Consider the following 26,944-nt stretch of genomic DNA (forward strand, 5'->3'; position numbering starts at 1 on the left):
TTGGGGGAAAAAGTACTGAGGGAAGACTCATTGGTAACTTGTAATTTTCTGTCAGCCGTATAGTTTCATTTCACAATTTACGCAAGTTCTGGTAAAATATGACAACTTCAAAGTTAATTTGCAGAAGCCTAACAATGGTCTAGGAATTATATTGGGCTTTGTTTAATCTCATATCCCAAACATTTATCATTCAGCTCTTTAGGTCTGTGTTGCGAATGAGATAGTATCTTTATGCCTGATACAGGTACTATCAGGATCTGGCATCTTTCTTCTTCTCTATCCCCTCCATGCCCTGGGCCAACCCTATCCTGCATGCTGTAGGAAGAGTTTTGATATTGCAATCTAAAATGCCACACCTCCTTCCACTGCAGCCCATATCATGTTTTTTGCCCCACATACTGTGCTTTCTGTGTCCACACCACTCTTACATCTGGATTCAGATTGGAGAAAGAGTTTTGCAACAGAAAGAGCCGGTCATTATACATTACTATATCAGTAACAGAGTGTAGCTTTTATCACATGCATGCTTAATTAATTCAAACAATTCCATTACTATCTCTTTTGAAAGAGGAAGAAATACTGTTATATTTGGGTTATCATATAATTCTTGTTTCATAATTATTTCCATACTAACCAAAGGAAGATAATCTTTGGTGTTAATTGTGTGGGGATTTATTATCAAGTAAATGAGAGACTTAAAAATGAAAAGTGGTTTCATTTATGGTGAAATAAAGAAGCTTTTTCTGTAGATGAAAAGATTGTTAAAATGATAAACTATAACAAGGGAAGAAAAATGGTATTTCTTGCCTCTAAGATAAGGTAATGAAGTGTCTATCTTCAAGAAGCTTTCTTTTAATTTCAACTTCTGATGCAAAATATTATCAGCTTGCTTTTTTATTGTGTCTGCACTGTTAGGAGCAAACTGAAATTGAAGTAGTACATCTGTTTTCAAACCATCATTACTTGACCTGGAAAACAAAAACACCAGAATAAATGAGTGAGGTCATAGCATATTGATTATTATTTTATACCTTATTATTTAAAAAGTAGTTATATCTTCAAGAAAATACAATATAAATATTTTATATTTTTTTTGTCATGGATTTTTTTCGCTTCCTATATCATATAGGTGTTAATATCTGAATTATTCCCTGCTTATAAAACTTGATCCTATTCAGGAGTATCTGAGAGTTCATGGATTTAACAAGAGCTTTTGATTTATTATAAATATATTTTTCTCTTGATTTTTAAAAATTCATAATATCTCTTTATTGTTAAAATAAAAAGTAAGTAAAATTGGGAGGAGTAGTTAATGATTGTAAGAATCTTTAACTGAAATGCAAGAGTCTTTAAAAGGACAGCCAGTAGAATATATTTCATCACTATTCAAGTTAAGAAACTCTCCCCCTGTAGGTACTCTGTACAGGCGAAATAACAAATGCGATAATATTAAATTACTTTTGCTTTTTGTATATGCAAGATTTTTAGATCCTGTCCACAAAGCAATAATTGAAGAATAAATAAATAATGCAAAGTTGACTTTTCATCATACAAATTAATTAGTTGTGATTACCTAAGGTTGACAACATGAGACTTGATGTAATGATGATTTAAACTGGATCTTTGAAATATCTTATCTATCTGAGGAAAGAAAAAAAACCAACAGTATAGAATTTTGTTAAATATGAATTTCACACATTTCAATATATCACAAAGATTCTTGTATAAAACCTGCAGAGATTCAAATAGCATTTACTTTTAATTTTGTTTCCAGCTATCTCCAGAAAGCTTATTTGGGCATAATCCTGTTGTCATGAAATCACCTCTGTAATTGGATGTTGATATTTGAACAACTTGTCTCGTGGTCAAAGATGGCTGATATATAGAGTTAAGTTAGGTATTTCAATAGCCAGTTAAAAAATATACAGAGTTGGAGGTGCAGAGACTGAGTTTCTTTGAAATCTTGATATGTATGGACTTATCAACCACTATCATTCACACTTAGTTGTCATCCTCATGGATGTGACTAAAGGATCAGTTTTTTAGGCTTTAGTGCAACTTTTTAGGCCTCATTTTGATCCTGTGGTAAATGGAGGAGAGGAGAATGTATATTTACTGGGAACTTCTTTAAAACGAATATACTCATCAAGAAAAATGCATGAAATAATCATTTAGAATAAGCAAAGACTATATATGCCATTTGTGTGTCATTTTAGACTTCTTATATGGGATAATTTCTCTGTGGTATAAATTCCAAGAAGAATTTATTTCTTGCCAAAACCACAGCTTGTTATAGAATCTGTGGCTTTACGAACCTGATAATTAACATTGACTCATCAAGCTGGCTTTTCAGGAAAAAAGATTGATCATATGCCAAACCTTAAGTGTTGATAATTAGTTCCACAAATCAGAAGAGAAGATCTGCCACGTTGTGAAACTGGGCATATGTTGAACAAGTGCTTTTCACTCGTGATTTAATTTATGAATTTTCTCTGGTGAAGTGCTGTCATATCATATTGGATAGGTTGGTAAGCATAAGTTTATTTAGAAATCAATAGTTGTTCAAAAATGAATGACCATGTGTTTTCCTACTGACAGACTGTGAAGGGAAGTTTGTTTTCAAGGAAATAGTTTTAAATACACACATGTACATTTAAATGACAAAACTAATACATATTCATTGTAAAAAGTTATAAAAAGCAAGCAATAAAGCAAAGTATAATGAAAAGCATTAAAATCATTTCTAAATCTCTATATAGAGAATCTGCTATTTGCATTTTTGGTATATGTACTTTCAGATTTTCTACATACATTTATATATATTTTATATAATATTTATATTTCATATATGTTATTATAAGTTTTCTACTTCCCTTCTTCCATTGTCTTTCTAATTTCATGATTTTTTGTTGTTTCCCTTTAAATCACAGCTTTGTGAACCATGTATTATTCACGGCAATTGAGCATATAAACAGTCTAAATTATTGAACTCCGCAAGAAGTCTCTAAAATTCATTTTAGGTACTGGTTTTAATCATTTCTAAGAAAAATGTTTGGTAGAACTGTAATTCATAGTCTAAATCAGGAGTCTGCAAATTATTGCTTGTAGGGCAAATCTAGCCAGCTGCTTGTTTTTGTATATGGCACATCATCTAGGAATCGTCTTGACATTATTTTAATAGTTGAAAAAAAATCAAAAGATGAGTAACGTTTTGTGACATCTAAAAATTTTACAAAATTCAACTTTCAGTGTTCATAATACTTGTATTGGATCATAGCTACACTCTTTTGTTGACGTACTGTCTATGGATACTTTTGCACTACGATGACATATTCGAGTAATTGCGGAGAGACTGAATGGCCTGAAAAGGCAAAAATATTTACTATCTGGCATTTTACAGAAAAAGTTGGCCAACTTCTGATCTAAATGATTGTACTTTCCTTCTTTATGTTGTCTCCACTTATGCTCCAGAGGACAGGGCCAATACTAGTGAACTGGCCATTTATTTACTAGTCATCTCCTGGATGAGTATTTTTATGGTCCTACCGTGTGGCAGACACCATGAGAGGCACTGGAAATATAACAATAAGTAGACTTAGCTCCTCACAAATCCAGAGGGCGCAGACATATGAAATAAAAATGATGTAACAAGACGGTAAGTGCTCTAGCAGAGGTGTATGAAAAGTTCTGTGAAAGCCCAGGAAACAGATGCTAACATTTATTCAGACATTATTCAGACACTTCTCATGCTTTTTATTCACAACATAAACTAATCCTCAGAATAACTCAAGGAGTTGGGTGAAATTATCTCTATTTTGTAGTTTTTCCAAAGTTGTTAAGCTGACAATGGGTAAAATTAGAATATGAATCTAGTTGTTCTGACTTCAAGCTTAGTTTGTTTCTAATTTCATATATTGCTTCCTGTAACACAACATTCTATACCCTACCCTGATTTTTTTTCCCCTAATCAAAATTTCCTTAGGATATGTTTTGGAAAAGACATGCCAAATCCAGTCAGTTGCATCCTTCAACTCATTTCATCAGCTTCTGCTTTTGGCTGGGAAATGGCTAAAGAAATATTTCTGAACCTGGCAAAAATGATCTGTCATCTTTGGTCGAGGCTAGGCTCAGTAGAAGCTGTGTATTCAACTGATGTCTTCAGTAGAAGAGCTAGTCTGTGTGTTTCTGTGGTTTATTTTCAGGAATAAATATTTGATATAAGTTGCCTAATGGAAAATGTAGCAGGGTCATACACATAGTAGGTGCTTAATAAATGGTGTGTGGTAATGTTGTTTTTGCCTAAATGATTATGTTTCCAGATAACTCTAATAATTTTTTTTTATGTGTTTGAGCTATTTATTTTTCTATTGTGTTGGGCTTATGTTGTTCACTCTCTAATGCAATTATCCCTGGTCCAATGTATTTTTCCAATTTTCCTGAGATAATGTTGGTTAGAGTTGCCAGAATTAGCATATAAAAATAATAAAAATACAATTAAGTTTTAATTTCAGATAAACAATGAATGATTTTTTCACATAAGCATGTTTAAAATATTGCATGAAGTATATTTTCCGGAGGATCTGAAATTAAAATTTAAGTAGTCATTCTGTATTTTATCTGGCAACACTAAAAATATGTGCAATTTGGTTTTTTCTCAACTCACCTCTTAGTTTATTTTAACCTCCTTCTTTATAGTAGTATCGTCAGGGTAGGAATAATGCCAGCAAAGCTCATTCTTACCTCATTACTGATTTTTTGTTTCAAGTCAGTCCTAATTTTTGAGTGTTCTACTGAAAAATCAGGATTATAGTCAATACTGGGGATCTGGAAGGAGGTTTGGTAATAGTGAGAATTCTGATCTGGAAGAGAGAACAAAAATGGATGGTTTCTCTTTAGTTCATTTGACTTGTATAAATATCAGAAATAGAGAGGATGACATGCCAAAAAATCCTATAAATAATAAAGTCCTGGGAATTAAACATTCAATAGCTGTGACCAGTACCTCCCTCTAACCCTTATTTAGGTCATACATTCTCAAAGTCATGTGGTTGTGAGTTGTGTCCTGACATAATTATCACCAGTTAGTAATAATTCATAAATTTAAGCTGTTAATTAAATAATGTTAGAATGTAATATATTTTCATATGTTGACTTCAAAGTTAGAATTGCTACTGAAATATATTTTTACTCTCAGCACATTAACTATTATTAAACCATACAATAACATAGGATGTGAATCTATTACATTGTTCAAGAGACAATTTTATTTGATCCAAGTCAAATTTTAAATGTTAGAAGTAATATTTTTACATAAAAGATTATCATTTCCCAAATGTAGATAAAGTTATGCAAATTAATATTGTATTATGCAAACTATGCATATGTTTATGCAAATTATCATTGCACCAAAAATTGAATTATAAAATATTAAGGTTTTAAAATAAATTAAGTGGATCTTTAAACTTTAAAAATAATACAATAAGATAGATTCTTACCAAATGCCAAAAAGTAAACAAGGAGACCAATGATTATTGCTAGAACCAACACAACAGCTATGATAGTAAGGGCAATCATCCATGGTTTCAATGAACTTGTTCTTCTACCCAGTATGGGTGGCCTTTTGAGAGAGAGTTGTATATTAAAAACAAACAGGAATTAAACATAGTTTCACATAGTTTTGGTATAGAGTGTCTTTTCTGGAATTCATGGTTTGCTCATATTGCATTTGGTAGCTTTTTTTTTTTTTTTTTGTGAGGAAGATCAGCCCTGTGCTAACATCTGCCAATCCTCCTCTTTTTTGCTGAGGAAGACTAGCCCTGGGCTAACATCCGTGCCCATCCTCATCCACTTTTTATGGGACGCCGCCACAGCATGGTTTGCCAAGTGGTGTGTCGGTGAGCACCCGGGATCCGAACCGGCGAACCCTGGGCCGACGCAGCAGAGCGTGAGCACTTAACCGCTTGCGCCATCAGGCCAGCCCTCTGGTAGCCTTTGAAAATTGTTTGAGTTCATTACCTTAACAATGCAGATAGTCCCTAAAATATTTATTCCTAGATGTTTTTAAAAAAATAAAATAATTTTTTCTCCCTGATTTCTTTTAGTACTAATCTAATTTTAACTTAAACATTGACTAATTTCAATGGCTAAATTTCCATGGCTATTCCAGATTGGACAGCCAATGAGGTGCAAAGGTGAGCTTGCACCTCAAAGGTACTCGGTAAATATTTATCTACTAAATGAAAGACTATGTCGTAAAGTAGTAGGCAGCCCTAAATTATTTGCAACACAAAAACTATTTTTTGAGATGAATTGCTTCATACACGGCAGGAGGAGAAATGAGATTAAGCATTTACCTGGAATCAAGATACGATTACAAATTTTCTACCTAAAAATCGCTAAGCAATAAATCTCTCCTCTTTCCTTCTGGGCTTCTCCCTCCCCTTAATCCTTCCAATTCAAAGAATTTAATTTTTGTCAGACTATCCCAACAAGGTGACTAAACAGGTTCACTGTAGTGCAGCCTTGGAGAAACCGTTGACATTCAAACAAAAGAAAAATATGTGACCTTGTTTTTGAGGCATTCATGCCAAAGGGAAGATGAGCAGTGACAAAAGCTACCCATTCAGCAGGTCAGTCACAAAGAGTCAAAGCATTTTTGAAAAGTGTCTTCCTTTTAATTCTTCTACCTTCATTTAGATTCTGAGTGGCTCATTATCCAGACTATCTCATAGGGAGATATTTCTTGAACCAAACCTCAGCAGGATGGAATGAACTCTTCTTGCTCTTTTCAGTGTAAGCCATATTCTTTCAATGTTACAGTCTTTTACCAAGGTACATCTTCAGGTCCTTTCCCCTGAGATGGTTCTCCTAGCATCTGTTATTTTTCCTAGAGTTTTTTATATAACCAAAATGTTGTCACTCAATGATTCAAAGATGAGAAATAAAGAGATTTCTTTCTGCCAGAGCAATGGCCACATGATTTGAAGGTCTCATGGTCTCTGAAAGAGGTTCTTCAGTATAATGGTTAAGAGTGTGGATTCTGCAGCCCGAGTACCTGAGTTTTTATCCTAGCTCCCCCACTGTGGGGCCTTGGGCAGTCTTTCAACCTCTTTGTGCCTCTGCTTCTTTATTGGTAAAATGGGGGTAATAATACCTACCTTGCGGGGTTATTGCAAAGACTAAATGAGTTAATATGTGTAAGAGCACTTAGAATAGTAACAAAGACATGATGAGGACTTAGGAGTTTTGGTTATTTTATTATTTTTATTATCAAAAGCCGCTGAGAAAGAATACTAAGGAATTTGTACATAGAGTGGAGTGAGCTGGTGGAAAGTGTGTGCTGGATGGTAGATGTGCTGCTCTTGATAGAAAGAGGTGGGAATTCATGCCCGGGACCTTGGAATCTGAGTAGCAATGCTGGGCACAGGTTGGGAAGAAGCTTAGGAGCCTGGAAGCCCTGAGTATCTCCAAGGAGAGTTCCTGCAGATAAGAGATTCCAAGCTTGGGGGTAGGGGGACCACCAGAGCCTTCACAGGGTTCAGAAGTAGGCATTATGTGGTGAGCACATTTTGCAGCATCCATGGGGATGGAATTAATGGACAAAGATAATAAATGTGGGAAAACTTAAGACAAGACAAGATGGGTGAATCATGTAGCTCGGGTTTTAATGCATTGTTTAGGAAAGACAGAATAACACTGGAAGAAAGTTGTTATGCAAAGATCAGGAAATGGTGGTATTATTCATAATAGCAGTGGCTTAGCGATGATGATAATTATGATCATTTTAATTGTACCACCAGATATGATGAGACTTTCCTTAAATCTGTGATGTGGGTAGAAATACTAAAAGTGGTACACAAAGGTTAAATGAAGATTTGTGCTTCCTTTTATGTTTCGTGTTCTGACAAGCTGTGTGTCTTGTTTATATAACCCCACATTATGCAAATAACAAAGACATGCTTCATAAATGAAAAGTTGATTGATGTCATAATTAAAATATAATTAAAATAATTGGTGTTTTAAGTGATACAAGTTCAAAAGGGAATAATCTAGGTCAGAGAGTGCTACTCTTCAAAGCTCTGCTCATTAATGCAAATTTACACGGTGACGTTCCTTGAGAAGCTGTTCCTTGAAGGAAATTTTAGAGTATTGAGATAGCTAAAACCTGATGAGGACCAAAGAGAATATGTATGCCATTGATCTAGACTATTGCAGAAAAGGTAATTGGCCAGAGCAGTACTTCTCACCCACTTAAGCCAAAACTGCTTCAGTTTTGTTGGTGCATTTTCCTGCTTTCTTACTAATGTTTTCAGTTAAGCATCATTTATTCTTAATCATCTCTCTTCCTTTCTACTGCTATTTAAGAACAAATTTTGGGCCTGCCCTGTGGTGTAGTGGTTAAGTGTGTGCGGTCCACTGCTGGTGGCCCGGGTTTGGATCCTGGGTGCGCATGCATGCACCGCTTGTCAGGCCATGCTGTGGCAGCGTCCCATATAAAGTAGAGGAAGATGGGCATGGATGTTAGCCCAGGGCCAGTCTTCCTCAGAAAAAGAGGAGAATTGGCATGGATGTTAGCTCAGGGCTGATCTTCCTCCCAAAAAAAAAGAACAAATTTTGACCTCCACAAGAAGGTAGGGCTTGTTTTGAACATTGAAACATGAATAAATGTATTAGGTACAAATGTTCTCTAATAAACATGTCCTACCGTCACTGTATATGATCATTGGGAAATAGTTTTTATTTAAAAAATAAAATTTGAAATGTAAACAGAAAATTAAGGCCTACCTTGAGTCAGCGAGAACTATTGAAAGAACTATTTGATACTGCTGGAGAAGTCATATGAGTGCCAAAAGGGAAGGATAATGATAGGTAATTGACTTTGACAGCTTCAGTGAACAATAACTGTGAGGAGATTTTATATTAAATGAAAACACACTTTGGAGCTTCCAGAGCCTTTTGGTGTCTTCCTTCCTGCCTTTCTTCTTTCCTTCCTTTTTTCTTTTCTTTCTTTATTTCTTTAACAGCTTTATTGAGATATAATTCACATACCATACTGTTCACTCATTTAAAGTGTACAATTCAATGGTTTTCATTATATTCACAAAGTTGTGCCACCATCACCACAATCAATTTTCAAACATTTCATCACCCCAAACAGAGACCCCAAACCCATTAATAGTCACTCTCTATTTTCCCCTAACCCCCTAACCCTAGGCAACCACTAGTTTACCTTCTATCTCAATGGATTTGTTTATTCTGGACGTTTCTTACAAATAAAATTATATAATATGTGGTCTTCTACATCTTCTTTCACTTAGCATAATATTTTCAAAATTCATCAGTGTGATAGCAGGTAGCACCTCCATACTGTTTTCCATAGTAGGCAAGACTTCATTTCTTTTTATTGCCAAATAATATTCCATTTTATGGGTATATTGTATTTTACTTATACATTCACCGGCTGATGGACATTTGAATTTCTACTTTTGAGTTTCTACTTTTTGGCTATTATGAATAATGCTGCCATGAACATTCATGTTCAAGTTTGTGTCTGGACGTGTGTTTTCATTTCTTTTGCATGTGTATCTAAGACTGGAATTTCTGGGTCATATGATAATTCTATGTTTAAGCTTTAGAGGAACTGCTAAGCTTTTCCAAAGTAATTTTCCCATCAACAATGTAAAAATGTTAGAATTGTTCCACATCTTCACTAATCTTTTCTTTTTTTTCTTTGCTGTCCCATAGTGGTTTTGGTCTCTCTTTTCTTCCTTCTATTTGTTTCTTCTGCCTCATTCTTATTCTATCACTCTCTTCCACCTTAGTCTGTTCATTTCTTATTTCCCTCTTCCTTCACTTCTCTTTACTTTTTTTTTTCTTGGTGAGGAAGATTGACCCTGAGCTAACATCCATTGCCAGTCTTCCTCTTTTTGTTGAGGAAGATTAGCCCTGAGCTAACATCTGTACCCATCTTCCTCTATTTTATATATGGCATGCCACCACAGCATGGCTTGACGAGCGGTGTGCAGGTCCACACCCAGGATCTGAACCAGCGAACCAGGGCTGGGCTGCTGAAGCAGAGTATGCGAATTCAACCACTATGCCACTGGGCCAACCCCTCTTTTTACTTTCTTGTATCATATTTTTAAAAACAGATATATGTATTAATAAGATTATTCAAAATTTTTTAGATTATTCACTCTTGGAACCTTAAAATCTTAGGACATCTGCCTCTCCACAACACCTTCACCTAATCAATCTACCTCTGAGTTGTCTTTCCTATTTGTCCCCTTCTTTGCATTTCCCTAATACCACCCTACCTGAGGCATTCATGTGTTTCATCTGGACAATCACAATAACCATTAATAGATCTCTTTATCTCCAGATAATTTCCCCTCAAATACATTCTACAATGTTGCTCCCAGAATTATCTCCCAAATATACAGTTCTGATAATGTGATTCTCTAGTTTAAAAACCCTCAGATATTTCTCATTACATAGATGTAAACTCTTTAACTAAGTATCCATTCATTTATTCATTCAAGAAATATTTATGAATATCCCATTATGTGCTAAAAACTGATTCTGTTGCTGGAAAAACTGTGGTGAACAAGACAGACAAGTTCCCTGCTGTCATGGAGCTCACAGGCTGGTGAAAGGAGGCTGAAAATAAACAAGCCAATGAATGTTTCAACTCATGAAAGTAAAATACGTTAACGAATAGAGAGTGACTGGAGGCAGCGGGGAGAGGGTGCTTCCCTGGATAGAAGGGAGTCCTCCCTGAAGAAATGCCGTTTGAACTGAGAGGTGAATTGTGAGGAAATGGCTTCTAGAAGAACTGGGAGAAGAGCAACTAGGCGGCAGCAAGTACGTAGAGCTGGAACCAGAGTGAGCTTGTTGAGATCCTGAAAGAAATGAGGCCAGTGTGCTGGTTCACTGCGGGGCCAGGAAAGAGTAGAAAAGGTTCAACCAGAGAGACAAGCAAGGACCAAATCAGGGGGACCCTGAAGGCCATAGCAAGTTGTTATTAGTTCTAAGCATTATAGGAACCCATCGGACAATTCTAAACATGGGAGAAATGTGATGTAATTTACATTTTTAAAATAAGAGTCTTTCATTTGCTGTGTCTAACTTACTCTTGGGCTCTTCCCTTCACATGCGCTATTCTGTTCTTTACGTTCACCCACACCTGTTTTGCTCACAACACTCCCCTACCTAAAACGTCCTCTCTTACTCTGTATTTCTAACCTCCTTTTCCCCAGCTTCTGGCATTTCTATTTCTAGAAACTTCCAATGTGTTGATCTGATGCTTTCCCCTTCCTTTAAGAGCCATTTCCTTTCACAGGTATCCCACCCAGTTAGCAGCTACCCTGAGGTTTCCTTTACTGCTTCGTTGCTGTCTATTTTTTTGTATTGGTCATGTTCTATTTTCTCTTCTGGCTATTTGTGCCAATGACCTCATCCTTCTCCCTACCTCAGCTGCCCACTCTCATACTCATGCTCTATATCTTGTCATTACCAAAGCCTCAATTTCTTCATAATTTAAATTTTAATCATCCAGCTCTTCAACTACCACCACTCACCTTTCCAGCTTGCTGCCTTGTAACCTAACTTCAATCCCACTGGGACCTATAATCCACTGGTCCTTCTATCTTTTCACTGTCTCCCATCACCTTCACGTTGGCATTGCTCTCTTACCTAGCATAAATCCCATGGTCCCTTGTTAAACTAATTCCTTGGCATATACCCTCAGTCCTGTAATTCTTTCTCACTTTGTCATTATCATCTAGCAAACTCCAACCCTGGTTAAATAAAACAATTGATAATGCTCTGACCAAGGCAGTTGAGCCTCTCTGTAGAAGTTGCCTCATTTTGGAGATTTGGTAACCAAGGAATCTCTGTCCAGATAGTTCTCTTATCCTCAGTTTCCTATTACTCACTCTTACATTTCAGGGGCAGAATACCCACCAGGTGTGACTATATTACTTCAGTTAAACATAAATGGTATTTATATATATATGTGATAAGCTATCTTAATTGTTGGGAGAATTCTTTCTATCTGTGTTTGATAAATTTGCCCAGTGTAATCAGTGCCTCACCAGGGTGGTTCTAGAGAGTCTTAGAGCCCCTGAAAAGGTAGGGAGTGATCCTTTACTCAAGGTTTCCCCACTTTATACTCCAAACAGGTTTGGGAGAACAAAGGGTAAGGTGTAAGGGTGTAAGGGTGAAGCACAGGTCACCCTAACAGTAATAATGATGATAATAGCTTTCAGTTGTATAGCACTTTATAGTTTCTGAAGAGCTTTAACTTACCCTGCGACACTTGATCTAGCCAACTTCTACATAAGGTAAATATATGATTATAACAATAATAATATTATTATTATGCCCATTTTTCAATTGAGGCTAAAGAGATTTGTCTAAGAACATAAAAGTACCTGATTAGTTGAGCATACCTAAGTTCCCTATTTATGAACACTTTCCTCTGTACAACACAGGTTCTAATCGAAAATTATTACAGCAATGACCAATGGTACATGTTAGAAAAATAGAAGCTTGGGAACAGGGAGGTAAATTTTGCTTAGTAAAATTATACTAAGAAATAATTTTATTTTCAGCCAAGATCTAGGGGTCTGGTAGAGCTCCAAGACTCATAAGAGTAGTGCATAGCAACAATTAAGAGCTTCTAGTCCTATGTGGAGTAGTCATGGCAACCAAGGCCTTACAGTGGAGCTGCCCAGCTGACCATGTGGGAGAGGCATGCCTGAGTCACATGACGTATGTCTCAAGATGGTGAGGTCGCCAGCTGTCTGGGCTGTGACCTTTAGGGCACCCCCAAAAGAAGTGGATGCCAGAAAATGATTATTCCTGTTGAGGAGACCTAAAATCTTTTGGTGAAGAGAATTAATTCGCTTACCAGTGGAACACAATAAACCATTGTATTGGGTCTGTTCTCAGAAACATAGGTAGGAATCTAAATCAAAGAAGTATAATAAATCCCAGAAAATCACCTGGTCATTTGTTACACAGATACCTCTGGCACAAGGGTCTTGGTCAAATCCTGCTTTAATATACTAAACTCTCTTCTCTATGGCGCCTCCATTGAGCCTATTAGCAATGATAAACTTTTATATTTGTAATCTTTTGCAGTTTTCATGGTGTTTATCTCAAATATCATTACAGAAGTAGAAACAGATCTTGAGTCTGGTCTAATGACACATAGCTCTTAACTGGTGGCGTCTTGATTCAGAGTCAGGTGTTCTGACCCCAAATCCATGCTTCTTCCATGCTGTTTGCTCTAAACTGCTATTTATTTTGTAATGGGAACATTTCAGTAATCTGGATTATAATTTATTAGTTTTTCATAAAATAGTGAATTTTTATAGAGGACATGAATATTTTTCCAGAGAGTTGGTATTTGAGTTTGAATTGCAAGAATTATAGAGGATTCCATTTGTATAAACCTTAAAGGATTGGTGAATTCCAATAGCTACTGTCAAAGCAATATTTAAGTGTAGTAATTATAAAAAATAATAACAACAACAATAAAACTTAAAAATTAAATTATTTATAGAATTTTTCCCTGCCTTGTTTGTGATGTATTTTTATGATCGCTGAAACATATAAGTACCCTCATAATAAATCCATACAATGAGCATTTATTTTAAAAAGAAGGCCTTGTAATTTGCATTTTCCTTGAGGATGTCAACCTCGTCCAAAACAAAACAAAACAAAACACCTACTACATTAAATAAGGAGGCATCCTGCGTTGTTAGTTTAATAATCCCAGTCTACAGTTGTCCTCTCCTACTTTCCTGCTTATAAAAAATGTGCTCATCTTTAAGACCTCACTCAAGTGCTGTATTTGAAGTATTCATTTTCTGTCCCGCTTAAAATTGCTCTTTCTTTGAGTCGTTGTAGTGTTTTCTAAATTTCAGTTGCAATCATCACATTTTTTGCCATATCCACTGAAACCTCTAAACCAATTTCCTTAAATTTTTAAAATGGATTCATTTTTAATATAGCCAATCCCTAAGCAATAATACCAACCAAATACTGAGTTTGCTATACTAGCTTTATTTTCTCTAATATACATCAAAATAAATCTTACCTAAAGTCATCTCATATATCACCAGCAGTATGAGTACCAGTCTTCTACATAATGCTGCTAGAGTGCATTGATTATACCTGTGCTTAACATTGATTAAATTCTAAATTGTATTATATTTGTTACTACTTATTCTCTCTCTCTCCCTCTTACCAGAGATCATGTTTCCTTAATCTTCTACCACGTGCCCAGTTACATGTCTTGTCCTTGGTAGTAATTGAGTACCTTTTGTTGTTGTTGAAATGAAATGACACCAAGCTTATCTTATTGTTATTTAGATTCTTGGTTGACATAAAAAGTATTCTCAGTATTCACTCATTATGACCCCTGTGTATGAGCCTGAAATTGTCTGTCTGGTTCATCTACTAAATCGGAGGATCGAGATTGCACTTTAACTCAGTAGTATGTCAATACCTAGGAAATTTGGAAGGCATTTCCTCTTAGATGACTAGTAAGCTGGGGAAAAGAATATAGCCTGTGCCATGAATTTTTGAAGTGAAATTAATTGTGAATGGATTGGGCAATAGTAATTTCAGGCTACAAACTACTCTTTTATAAGTCCATAAAATAAAATAATTATTGCACTTTACTTATTCCTACAGGAACATTTAAATATTGTACTATGTCAACACTATTCAAAAAAACTAAAAAACACTGTGTATTACTTAAATGCTACACAAGGAGAAGAGCTCTTCTTTTAAAAACTTTCTTATTTGTATAAATCATGCATTTTTCACTGTTTTAAGTTATTTATCACCTTTGCTTATACACTTCTTAGACCTAAGAGATTAGACAAATCAGTTGCACATGATCTGGGCTTATTTTCATTCTTTGCCATCATACTTATGGATGAATAATCCACGTCCTAAAAATGACCTATGGAGGCAGAAATTATCAAGGGAAGTTAAAAAAACTGACTACTTAAAACAAAGGGGAAAAAAACTAATGATAGCATTAAATCTTCTCTTTATCAAATTTTCGTAAATAAAATAGAAGTTAAATGGCAAATTGGAAGTTATATGTTACAAATTTGAAAAAAAGATAGGTTAACTTATCAACATGAATAAAAAAACCACTAAATACGCATTCTTTTTAATCTAGCAATTTTACTTTCCCATTCAAAAATGATTACCAAGTTTATACTAATACCAGCACTGCTAGTCACTGAGATTATGGCAGTGAACAAGACTGTTACTCTGTCAAATTCATCATTGTATTTTTAACACATGAAATATGGTAGATGTTCAAGAATATTTTTTATTGAAATAATAGGAAGAGAGGAAGACTCAGAGAAGAATTCTAAAGAAGACTGCCATTTAAGAGATGGGCAAAGAATGAAGTAGCCCAGAGGAAAACCACAGAAGAAAGAAAATAAGGAGAAAAATAAGTGTGATGTGATAACAAAGGATAAAGGATATTCAAGGAAGGATTGATCCACAGTGTCAAATGCTGTTGAGAAATCAAATACAATAAAAATTTAGAATACTCATAGTGGGTTTGAGGAAAAATTGGAAGCGAGGGGAGGGACAGTAGATATAAACAATTTTTTTCGTGAGTTTGATTATGGATGAGAAGAGAGACAAGTCATCAAGGAGTATGGGGTTGATGGAGGATTTTTTTTTCTTGCGAATGAGACAGTTCTGAGCATACTTACAATGGTGTGAATGACCCGGAAGAGATCCTGAGACTGGGAGGAAAATTGGGTTGACAGCATATTTGAGGGATCATGGATTCTAACTATCAGGTTCAGACATGTGAAATTGCCATTTGTGTAGGTCAAAAGTGGTCATATATTGACACTTTCATATGGATCAACCTAATAGACTGGAGAGCTTGGACACATTGTAGGCATCCTCTGAAGAGTATGAATAGATATAGGTAGATTTGTTGGTTTGATGTCAGGAAGTTGAAGGAATTCTCATCTAATTGATCAATCACATTATCTCTTTGAAGTAGTAGAAACATGAGAGGGCAGGTGGTGAGAATTGGAAATTTGAGGAGGCTGGAGGAGTTGAAAATAGTCATCGTGGAAAATGGGAGTATAGACTAAGGACATGTAGTAGGAATTGTGGGTAGAGTTGAAGGCTCAGATGAATTGGCACCTCTTGCACATTTGTGAGATTTTCTGTGGCATTCCTCAGTGGTCTGGGCAGAGGTGAACCATTGTTCAGATAGTTATATTCTCTCTAGAATTCATCCAGATATGAATGATAACAGAAATATGGGACAAGAGAATTTAGTGGAGTTTAAGACATCATTAAAAAATTTGTTGAAATGATGAACATAAGGATCACAAGAGAAACAAAGATGTGTGTGTGTGTGTGTGTGTGTGTATATATTTGGTGGGGGTGACAACTGATGGGTATGACTAAATCATAGATTAGAAGAGCCAATGAATAAAAAAAAAAAAACTTGATGCATTAGAAGGTTAGGATAGTGGTAATTGTTCAAAGTTATGAGTCAGAGAGAGTAATTTCAAGTCATGACCAAGTCTAGGGTGTGGACATGAGAGTAGTATTTGAAGACGTTATAGAGATGAGATCAAGGAAATAAATGACTAGGATATTGGAGATCAACCACATGGGCACCGATACCACTTAGGGTAAATGCAAAACTTAAAGTAGAGAATGAGATAGGGAAGCAAGAGTCAGTCTTCAATAAATGGAGGGCATCATCATGGGTTCATAAGGACAGCGATGAGGAAGGAAAGAGGGTAGAGAGCAGAATTATGTGAGCCTGTAAGAATAAGGCAGTTTACAAGGGTGTGGAGAGTAATGGTCCAAGGTGGCATTAGAGAGTGAGGAGGACAAAGACTAAATCTTCAATAATAAACCCTTACTTGAAATGGCTGTTAAAATGCTGTGTCCTGAGGAAAGAACTATATTTTCAATTTTCCAGGGATATAGGGATTATTCAGCAAAAAAAGAAGTTTAGGATGTAGAGTAGTTTGTAAATCATGGGATGGCATCCCAGAAATTGTGAAAGTGCAGAAGGTAATTTATCATAAGGAAACAATTTTGGATGTGTGCAAAAACTAGGCACAGGGATGTTCATTATTATAGTATTATGTACACTGTGTGTCAGTTTTACCAAGTTTGAAAAATAAAAAAAATAGAACAGATTTCAATTAAAGATAATCTATCATGACATTTTCCCGTAAAAAATACTTAACCATAGGTAAAACAGATATGTTTGTGTCTTGTTAAGTCTTATTTAAAAAAATATGATAAAAAAGAAAATATGAATGTGTGTATATATATATATATAATATGTGTGTATATGTTCTGATAAAACTGTAATTGTATTTTTAAACTTGGAATTATGCTACTTCAGAGATACTAATTACTCTTATTCATTTTAGGGGCCATCTGTCTTCTCATTTTTTTGTATCTAGTTCTAGTCCTACATTGACAGTGCTGAACTCTTACACCTGAAGGCACTTACAGAAGATGCGGGAAGCCTCTCATTTAAATAAGTTTGATTTCCACATTAAAATCATTAGGTCCTGTGTTTCTACATTTATATGTTTTCACTTGACAGAGTCCTTTTATGCCTATTGTTATAAAACCCAAACTTGATTTTAACAATCAATATGGGAAATAACTTAAAATCCACTGATAGGTGTTATTACATGTGAGGGGTGGGAGATGGGGTGAAATGGGTATAGATGGTTAAAAGGTGAAAATTTCCAGTTATAAAATAAATAAGTCATGAGGATGTAATGTACAGCATAGTGATTATAGTTTATAATACTGTGTCGTGTGTTTGAAAGTTGCTAAGAGAGTAGATCTTAAAATTTCTCATCACAAGAAAAAAAATTGTAACTATGCATGGTGACGGATGTTAACTAGACTTATTGTGGTGATCGTTTTACAATATATACTAATATCAAGTCATTATGTTGTACACCTGAAACTAATATAATGTTATATGTCCATTATGTCTCAATTTAAAAAAGAGACTCTAATATTTCTGTGTGAGGTAAAGAGAAAGGTAAAATTATTCAGAACCTCATTGTAGGTATGCGATAATCCAAGGAATCTATTTAATAATTACTCATTTTTAGGAAAGAATTCAAGGACTAAATATTATAAAGTTATTTACATCCATTTATATTGCTGTATCTAAATACAGAGTGGCTTTCTAGAAAAGTTAACAAAATATTTCTGTGTTAAAAGGAGTCTTTAAAAGCGGTATGAAATTTGGTTAAGTCAAATGGAGACGATCCAGCCAGCAGCTGATGACTTGTTAGTTGGAAATTAGTTAGTGCAAAATAAATTTGAAGAAAAATTAAACAGTTCAACTAACATATTATGTGTCAAGCATTCTACTAGGTACTGGCATGTACAACAAAGAATAAGGTATATTTTCTTCACATTACTCACTGGTGACAAAAACTAATAAATAAAGGTTTGTCTATTCTGAATGGAGAAAACCCTCTGAGACTTAATTACACTGAAGCATGGATTATCAATGGGAAGAGTAGGAATAGCTTTTCAACAATACCTCCCCCATCCATCCCACCACCCTCATCCCTTGCTATTCCTATGATCCACAAAGCCAAGGAAAGTCAAAGCAATATAGCAAAAATCTATAAAGTAGACATACTGATTTATCTGAATAGGGAATGGGACCATAGCATATTTAAGGATTTTGGACCTGGAGGGGAAAATTTTGAAAATGGAAAGTAATAGGAATGGAGAAGTCTAGATGGTTTCTTGGTCTATTGACCAGATGTAGGTCTTTTGCTTTTCCCAGATTTTTGCTTCAGTCCATTTTTCCTCTCTCTCTCCCTTTATGTCACTTTCATTTCTCTCTTTACTGTTCTGGTAGGTTTCTTTTGCCTTTAACCAGCTATGATACATAATTGATATTTACATAGCCTTAAAGAAACTGAATTAAAACTGTATGTTTATTCATCCCTATGCCTCCGATGCCCAAAATGGAGATTTGGTATGTACTTCTCAAGTAAATACACGACTATTAAAGATATTGAACAGCAAAGAAAATTGGATTAATTGAATTATCTTTATGGATATGGAATCACCATTTTTTTCCCTATAGAATGGAAATACTTTTAAGTAAAAATAAGAATAATATTAATAATGATAATCATCCTGTTTCTATTACATTCCGTTTAAAAAGTAATCCTAATGTGTGCCAGTTCTAGAAATAAGATCAGTGTGTGTGAAGAGTTGTTTTTGTTTGTTTATTTTGTTTTTTCTTTTAACAACCTAAACCTTAATTTGTGTCTCTAAGGTGAGCAAGTAAAAAGGGGACCATTTTGAACAATTGTAAAGAGTTAAATCTGTTGGGAGAATTGTGGTCCAGAAATCCACGTGTTTCAGTTTTATACACGATGGCCAATTATTACCAATGAAGAAAAGATTTCATTTGAATGAAGTTGAAACTCTGGTTAAACATCATTAGAAAAGACATTTGTAATTCCCTCATTATCTTGAATAATTTGTACTAATTGACATCATATTTGTACATGAAGAATTAATATTCAAAATGTAGAAAAAAATGCAAAATGGATCAGACAGGAGAGTGGGGGCTAAAAAGCATTTAAGATTTATTTTCTATAGACTTCCTTCCAAATTTATTAAAATATAAAAATCTTAGGATTATTTATTTGCTTCTCACTTTTTATATTATTATGTACAAATTGTGCTTATATTCCTCTTTAAACTTTTATGCTAAAAGGCAAAGAATTTCTCAAAGAATATTTAGATTCTTATTTATTTTTTTGAGCTTTAATTATATTTTTCAATTTTAGGATGGGGTTAAAATACAATACTTCCTATACAACTTGTATATTTCCTCTATCTTCAATGTATCAATCAAATGCATAATTTAGAAAGATCACAAATAGCATTAGATATTCTAAACTCTGGACTCAGGGTTAGAAAACACTTTCTTCCTTACCCCATCCTTCCAATCCTACAAACTTAAACAATTTTACCACAGGCTTTCTGTTTTTCCTCCCTCTCTCTGTGGTTACCTCATTTCACATTAAACTTTCCAATTAAGATCCAACCTGTTGAACTTTTCAAATCCTTAATATAAAATTGTTAGCATGGTTTCCTGAAATAAAAAGTATGAACATTACTATGCTATTATTTCCTCTGGCAACAGTAGAGAGAAAAAAAAAAAAAAGAAAACTATTGAATTCCCAATTTAGAATAATTTCCTGAATTGGAAACCACAATCTAAAGCAAATCTTTCAAACATGAAATAAAATTAAACTTACTGATACATCATACACTGTTGGGAATGCCAACTTCACCTCCGTGCTGCTGTCTGACTTCTCGTCAACTGAGTAGCATCCTGGGCATTCTTTCAGACTTGTAAGCTGACTAAAGAAAGAATGTGTAAGGATTTAAAATAAACTAGTTTAACAAGTTGGGATGGGTAAACTTTAACCAATAGTATGGTTTGAGGTGAAGAATCACTTGATAAGTCTTTGTTGCAGGAAGTAAGAATTTCCTGGTTCTGGCTAATTAAAATTAAATGAAAAATAACATCGCATCCAAAACCTAAGCGACACCCTTCAATACTTGAAGTTTTTTATTTGTCTTTCAAGAGGTGGCACTCTTCATTCTGAGTCAGTACAAATCTGGTCTTCAGGCCCTGTCATTCATCTCTTTCAGATGCAAGCATGAAACAAGATCAGAGGTTTTCATAAAATGTTCACTAGTCTTTGACCTGCCTTTCTTAGTACAATGGTACATGTACCCATTATGTCTGGCCCAGAAATTCATTTGCGTCTACTCTAAAGGGTAATCCAGCTTTAAGGTGGGAAAATGGAAATATATTTGTGTCAAATGCCAACGTAAAGGGCTTTACCTGCCAATTGTCTCCTCTCCATGTGCTCTCCTTTGTAGCTACAACGGCATCTATGTTATTTGATTTGGAGGTATCTTTTCTGTTGACCCAATCTCTTTGTTCCCATTGTGTCTTGGCCCACATACCTAAAATACTGTTTCCCTTCTTTGTAGTACAGCTCTCAATTCAAAATCCACCTCACTATAAGATTCAAGTCATTTGATTAGAATCTGTCTACACAGGGTCTGGAGACTCTGAAAGCCTATACTCTAAGGTAACTCCTCCAGCATGTTGTTTTCCCAGCTCTCACACTATCTGGACAACCCTTGACCCACACTTTCCCTTCAAGTAGTTATCTAGTTTTAGTTTTGCTTATTTTCAGGTTTGTAGACCCATATCTCCTGTTAGATAGTGAAAGATCTGAGGCCAGAAACTGTGATGTCTTTGAATGAATGCACTTGCCAGCACCTCTGCAAACACTTTGACATTCAATACTTACTGAGTCTTTCTTTTAGCCGATTTGACAATCAACATTCACATTCATATTTCAATCCTTCTTTCGTTTTGAAAAAAAGTTTTTGGCAAAACAGGAACATGTGATATTTACAATAAATGAACATATGGAAAAATGTTCAAATTAACTAATAAATAAAAATTCTATACCTTTGTCAATTTTTTATTAATGTGTAACAAATTACTACAAACTTAGCCACTTAAAACAACAGGCACTTATTATCTATTTTTATTCTGTAGGTCAGAAGTCCAGGCAAGCTCAGCTTTATTCTCTGCTTAGCGTCTCAAAGGATGAAAACAAGGTGTTGGCTCAGCTGGGTTCCTATCTGGGGGCTGTGGTAAGAAATCACTTCCCAGCCCATTCAGGCTGTTGGCAGAATTAAGTTCCTTGCAGAAAGACTAAGGTCCCTATTTCTTTACTGCTTGTGGGCCTGGACTGCCCTCAGTTTCTAGAGGCTACCTGCATTCCTTGATGCATGGTCCCCTCCAGATAAACCACTAACAGTGCATCTTCTCACACTTGAAATCTCTTTGAGTTTTCTGCTATCAGGAAGAGAAAATTCTCTACTTCTAAAGGATTATATTAGACCCACCTGAAAAATCTCCTTTTCGATTAACCCAAAGTAAACAGATCAGTAATCTTAATCATATCTACAAAGTTCCTTTTGCCGTGTAATGTAACAACACAATCGTGGGTATGATATTTCGTCATATTCACATTGAGATTAGGGCAGATCTTGGAGAACCATTTTAGAATTCTGCTTAGAAAGTGTTTTGTTCTATCTTTTAAGGCATATGTTTAATAATATTAGTAGTTTTTAGTGAAAATTCAACATTCACATACCCCAGGGATATGGTCACTTGGTACAACAATTTCAGAAAGCAAACTTGTTAGAGTGATAAGGAGGAAGAGCTTCTATCCAAACGGATTCATTTGTGCCTGAGACAGCACAGTGTCGTTAGAGCACTACGAGTACTTTTAAAAAAACTGAAATGAAGAATGGCAAAAGGGAAGAAGTCAAGCTGGGAGGTTAATATGGAAACTAGAAAGAGGACAATCATGAAATTTTTGTGTATCATGAAAATGGATTTTGTCTTTACCCTATAGGTCAAAGCCTCTTACTTTCTTTTTGTACCATGTTCTTGGTCATCTTTGGCTGTCTAGTGAAGACTACAGACCCTTTCTCATAATAATATTTTTAGGTGCATAAAATAGAATACATGGAATTATGCAGAAACTAATATATGGCAATATAGTTATCAAAATATTTTTTAAATTTGTGATTATAGTAATAAATAGCTTCTCTATTACCATATTAAATAACAGGATATAGCAATGAGTCTAACAACTTATAATTTCAAAGTTTTGATGAGTATAAATATATTTTGATATATATGTAACAACTGTTAAATGAAATAAAAGTATCTATGATTTCTCTTGATGACAAAGTCACTGATACAGCTTATGTTACTGATTTTTTGTGTATGCCTATTTTATAATGGAAAGAAATAGTAAATTTCTGTTAAAAGTTAGTGAAAATAAAGATAAATTTTTTGCATAACCAAGTTGTTGAGATAAATTTTTTGCATAACCAAGTTGTTGAGCTCTAGATTAAATATCTCTTCTGCAGGAGGTGGAGAAATTAGAGGTATTTGAAACAGAGGTGCAGGAGAATGGACTAGAAGACATCAAGCTTGGAGAAGGGAGATCAATTTGAGGTTCTTCCAATGTCCAGACAGGAAATAATAGGAGAGTAATAGAACTTGGTCATTTGGATTTATGAGTTCAAAGAATCGAAGCTAGGTGTGGGTCATCCACTTGGATGTTGAATTGACCACAATAAAGACAGGAATTAGGTAGAGAGGTCTATTTTGAGCTAAGTGCCTAGTACCTCAGTAAATGTGGGAGTGGTCAAGAGGTTGGCAGTAATTAGGAAGAGCAATGTGTGGTATAGCTAAAAGCATGAGCCTATACACTAAAAATAACATATATTTTTGTACTAGTGTGAAGCAGTAATTGTTGGGAGACTACACATGTATTTGGAAGCTTTTAGTTGGGAGTTGGAAGAATTCTGACTCTGAATTAGACCCAGAGAGAAAGAGCAACCACTTGGAAGGGCTACAATAATGGGATGTTTTAGAAAGGGAGATCCAGCCTTTAAGAAGATTATGAGAAAGCATTCTGTGAAGAAGATGAAGGTATAGGAACATTTAAATAAAAAGAATCAAGGAGGACTCACTGGAACCAGCTAAGAAAGAGGGTAGTAGAGAAATGTTAAACCAGTGAGGAAGACAAAGAGCAGTATGGAGAGAAGGAGAAGAAACCACAGGCATTATGGGAAAGAAGCAAAGTGGAGGAAAGCATAGGTAATCACAGTCTTCATTTGGTGCAGTGCCAGAGGATTAATGGAACAAGGAAAGGGAGGATGCTATACTTTACAGTTCATGACCCCGGTAATAAATTTAGTTGATAATAGACTAGCCTAACGTTCTGGGCAAGGTCTATGTATGCAACTATTTGATGTAGCAACTCAAAGGTAGCTATTAAAAATGACGATTATACCCAAACATGTGGTCATCGAAAAATATATAATATAATCTCAAGCGGAGAAATACATAATTTTATATACGCTATTATATATCAACTTTGTAAAATATATGTATGCATATATACAAAGATTGGAAGATAAACAAATAAAATAGTTGTGATAAGTTGATACAATTGTGTGCCCTCTCCCTCTTAAAAAGTATTCGTTATAATGTTCCTGTAGTTTTTTAAAAAAAGGAGGATAAATCAATCATTTTCTTTACTTTAAAAAAATGTTTTTATTCTGTGGTCCAACTATTTTTTTTTATGAAACATTAATCAAGTTGTTGTGGGTTAATATTTGTCTTTCCAATGGCTTCTTTTTTACTTTCAGATTCCGTTTATTTCTCCTGTCCACTTTTAAATTCTGTTCTTCATAGGGCACCTCAGCCTATTCATTCAATTTTCTAATCCTCTTTCCCGAAGGATTATCACCTGTAGGACAAACACTAGTGGATTTAAAAAATTATCCCAAGAATTCAGTCATCTCCACCTAGATCTAAACAGGAAGATACAGGTTTGAGGTTCACCAGAAGGTCCTTCTGTTGAATACAGACAAAGGGTAGTTATTAAAACCATTAGGAAGGCAATCATATGCTTTTACGAAATTTCTCCTTCTGGAAATATTTAAAAGGAAGGCATCTGAACATCCTTTATGGAGAATACCTAAGTTTGGGAGTGGAAAGAAAAGGAGGATCTAACAGGATGGTCTTTTTATCTATGACTACATTTTTAAATAAAAGTTGGGACACAGGGCCGGCTCCGTGGCTTAGCGGTTAAGTGCGCGCTCTCTGATGCTGGCGGCCCGGGTTTGGATCCCGGGCGCGCCCCAAGGCGCCACTTCTCCGTCCAGCGCGAGGCCGGGTCCCACGTACAGCAACTAGAAGGATGTGAACCTATGACATACAACTATCTGCTGGGGCTTTGGGGGGAAAAAATGAATAAATAAAATCTTTAAAAAAGAAAAAAAGTTGGGACACAGATTCTGACAATGGAACAAAATGTATAAAAATAGAACTTCACAGGAAATCTATGATATCTGGTTAGCTTACTCACTATTGCATAGCTCTGTGACTTAAGTTAAAGAACCTTTAACAATTCAGAATATAGACTAAAATATTACTAAGCAGAGTCTTTAAAATATACTTTGTTAAATGCTGACTTTGGACTGCTTTTGATATTTTTCACTGGCAGCTACATAATAGCTTTAAAAGTGTTTCCAGTAGATTGATTATAGAGTTCTCCAACATGTTACAGTAAAATATGCTTTAAATAAAATTAATTTGGGTTATATTCATTCTTAAAGCCATCAAGTGAACAACAATTAACTTGATTTGCCTGCTATTTTTCTTTTTGCAATAAATTAATATTAACCACATGAGCTATATTATATTTCTCTTCAAGAAAATGCTAAATATAATTTTAAAAAAACAGTAGTATTTGTAAAATACACAAAGCAACGCTATTGAAAAATGAAAATGCTAACATGGTATAAAAACTTAATGACAATCTTACTGCATGTGCAGCATCAGCTGTGCAGATATCAGTATACAATATTATACTTTGCACTTTTCAAACAGGTTTGAAACATTCTCTGACATTTAGGCTTTATTATTCAAGAGGAAAGCCTCACAACAACAACATGAGTTAGATAGACTAATATTCCATTTGACAGATTGAGGGCAGTTGGGAACAAAGGTACAGTCATGCGCTGCATAACGATGGTTCAGTCAACTACTGACCACATATGCAAAGGTGGTCCCATAAAGCTTTTAAGGACAGGATACCAGTCTTGTTGGGGGCAATGTTGCAGGCTACAAATTGAAAACCTTTGTGATCTGGCACAGTGAGAACTCCAGAGCCTGAAAGTATATCAATAAGCACACACTGCCAGTGGGCTACAGGAGGAATATGAAGTCATGGATGACCCAGCTCCTCTTCCAAGATGCCCTCCTGAATTGCTGTGCCAGTGAAATGGAGAAGTACTGTTTGGAGAATAACATACCTTTCAAGATTTTGCTTATTGTTGATAATGCTTCCCACATTGTCCTTTTATTGCTGATCTTTATCCCAATATTAAAGTGGTGTTTCTCCCTCCAAACACCATCTCTTTGATACAACCAACGGATAAAGAGTTACAGCATCTTTTAAGGTCTACTACCCAAGGAGGACCTTTGCCCAGGCTATTGCTGCAAATGAGGAAGACATTGAGAAGACACTGATGCAGTTCTGGAAGGATTATATCTATGACTGCATCAAGAACCTTGCTTGGGCTTGGAGTGATGTCATCAAGAAGTGTATAAATGGCATCTGGAAGAAGACGCTCGAGAGGTTCGTTCATGACTTCAAAGGATTTGCCAAGGGTGAGGAGGTTGCAAAAATCAATAAAGCTGTGGTTGAGATGGCAAACAACTTTAACCTAGGTGTGGATGAGAATGACATTGAGGATCTCCTGGAGGTTGTTCCTGAGGAATTAGCTAATGAGGAGTTGTTGGAATTAGAACAGGAATGCATAGCTGAAGAAGAGACAAGAGAAAAGAAAACTGCAGGAGAAGAAAAAGAAGAACCCCCAAGAAAATTCACAGTGAAGGGTTTAGCAGAAGCTTTTACAGACCTCAACAAGCTTCTTAAAATGTTTGAAAACAGGACCCTAACACCAAAAGGTTTTCATTAATAGGGAGGAATGTTCATGTGCATTTTCTGCTTACGAGCAAATCTACGATAAAAAAAGAAACAAACTAAGCAAACCACCATGAACATATTTCTGAAAAGAATGACACCTCCTCAAGAAAAGCCTCAGGAGGACCTTCAAGAGATATTCCAGAAGAAGACATTGTTGTCATAGGAGATGACAGCTCCATGCATGTTATTGCCCCTGAAGAGCTTCCAGTGGGACCAATGTGGAGGTGGAA

At 35.2% G+C, this 26,944-nt stretch overlaps 1 protein-coding gene across 1 annotated transcript in view; it reads right to left on the minus strand.

Annotated features, from left to right (window-relative positions):
- LOC101397288 (transmembrane protease serine 11G-like) overlaps positions 1-26,373 on the minus strand; it is a 43,265-nt gene extending 16,892 nt beyond the window's left edge. The window contains exons 1-6 of the mRNA XM_087434663.1: positions 26,194-26,373; positions 20,358-20,459; positions 5,496-5,655; positions 4,741-4,859; positions 1,574-1,641; positions 808-968 (exon numbers count right to left, since the gene is read on the minus strand). Of these exons, the coding sequence (XP_087290789.1) occupies positions 808-968; positions 1,574-1,641; positions 4,741-4,859; positions 5,496-5,655; positions 20,358-20,459; positions 26,194-26,373 (790 nt within the window). The remainder of the gene's footprint in view (positions 1-807; positions 969-1,573; positions 1,642-4,740; positions 4,860-5,495; positions 5,656-20,357; positions 20,460-26,193) is intronic.
- Between the last annotated feature and the right edge of the window lie 571 nt (positions 26,374-26,944).

This window comes from Ceratotherium simum, chromosome 8 (genome assembly GCF_057802395.1).
Source record: "Ceratotherium simum simum isolate JZ-2026a chromosome 8, ASM5780239v1, whole genome shotgun sequence".
NCBI lineage: Eukaryota > Metazoa > Chordata > Mammalia > Perissodactyla > Rhinocerotidae > Ceratotherium > Ceratotherium simum.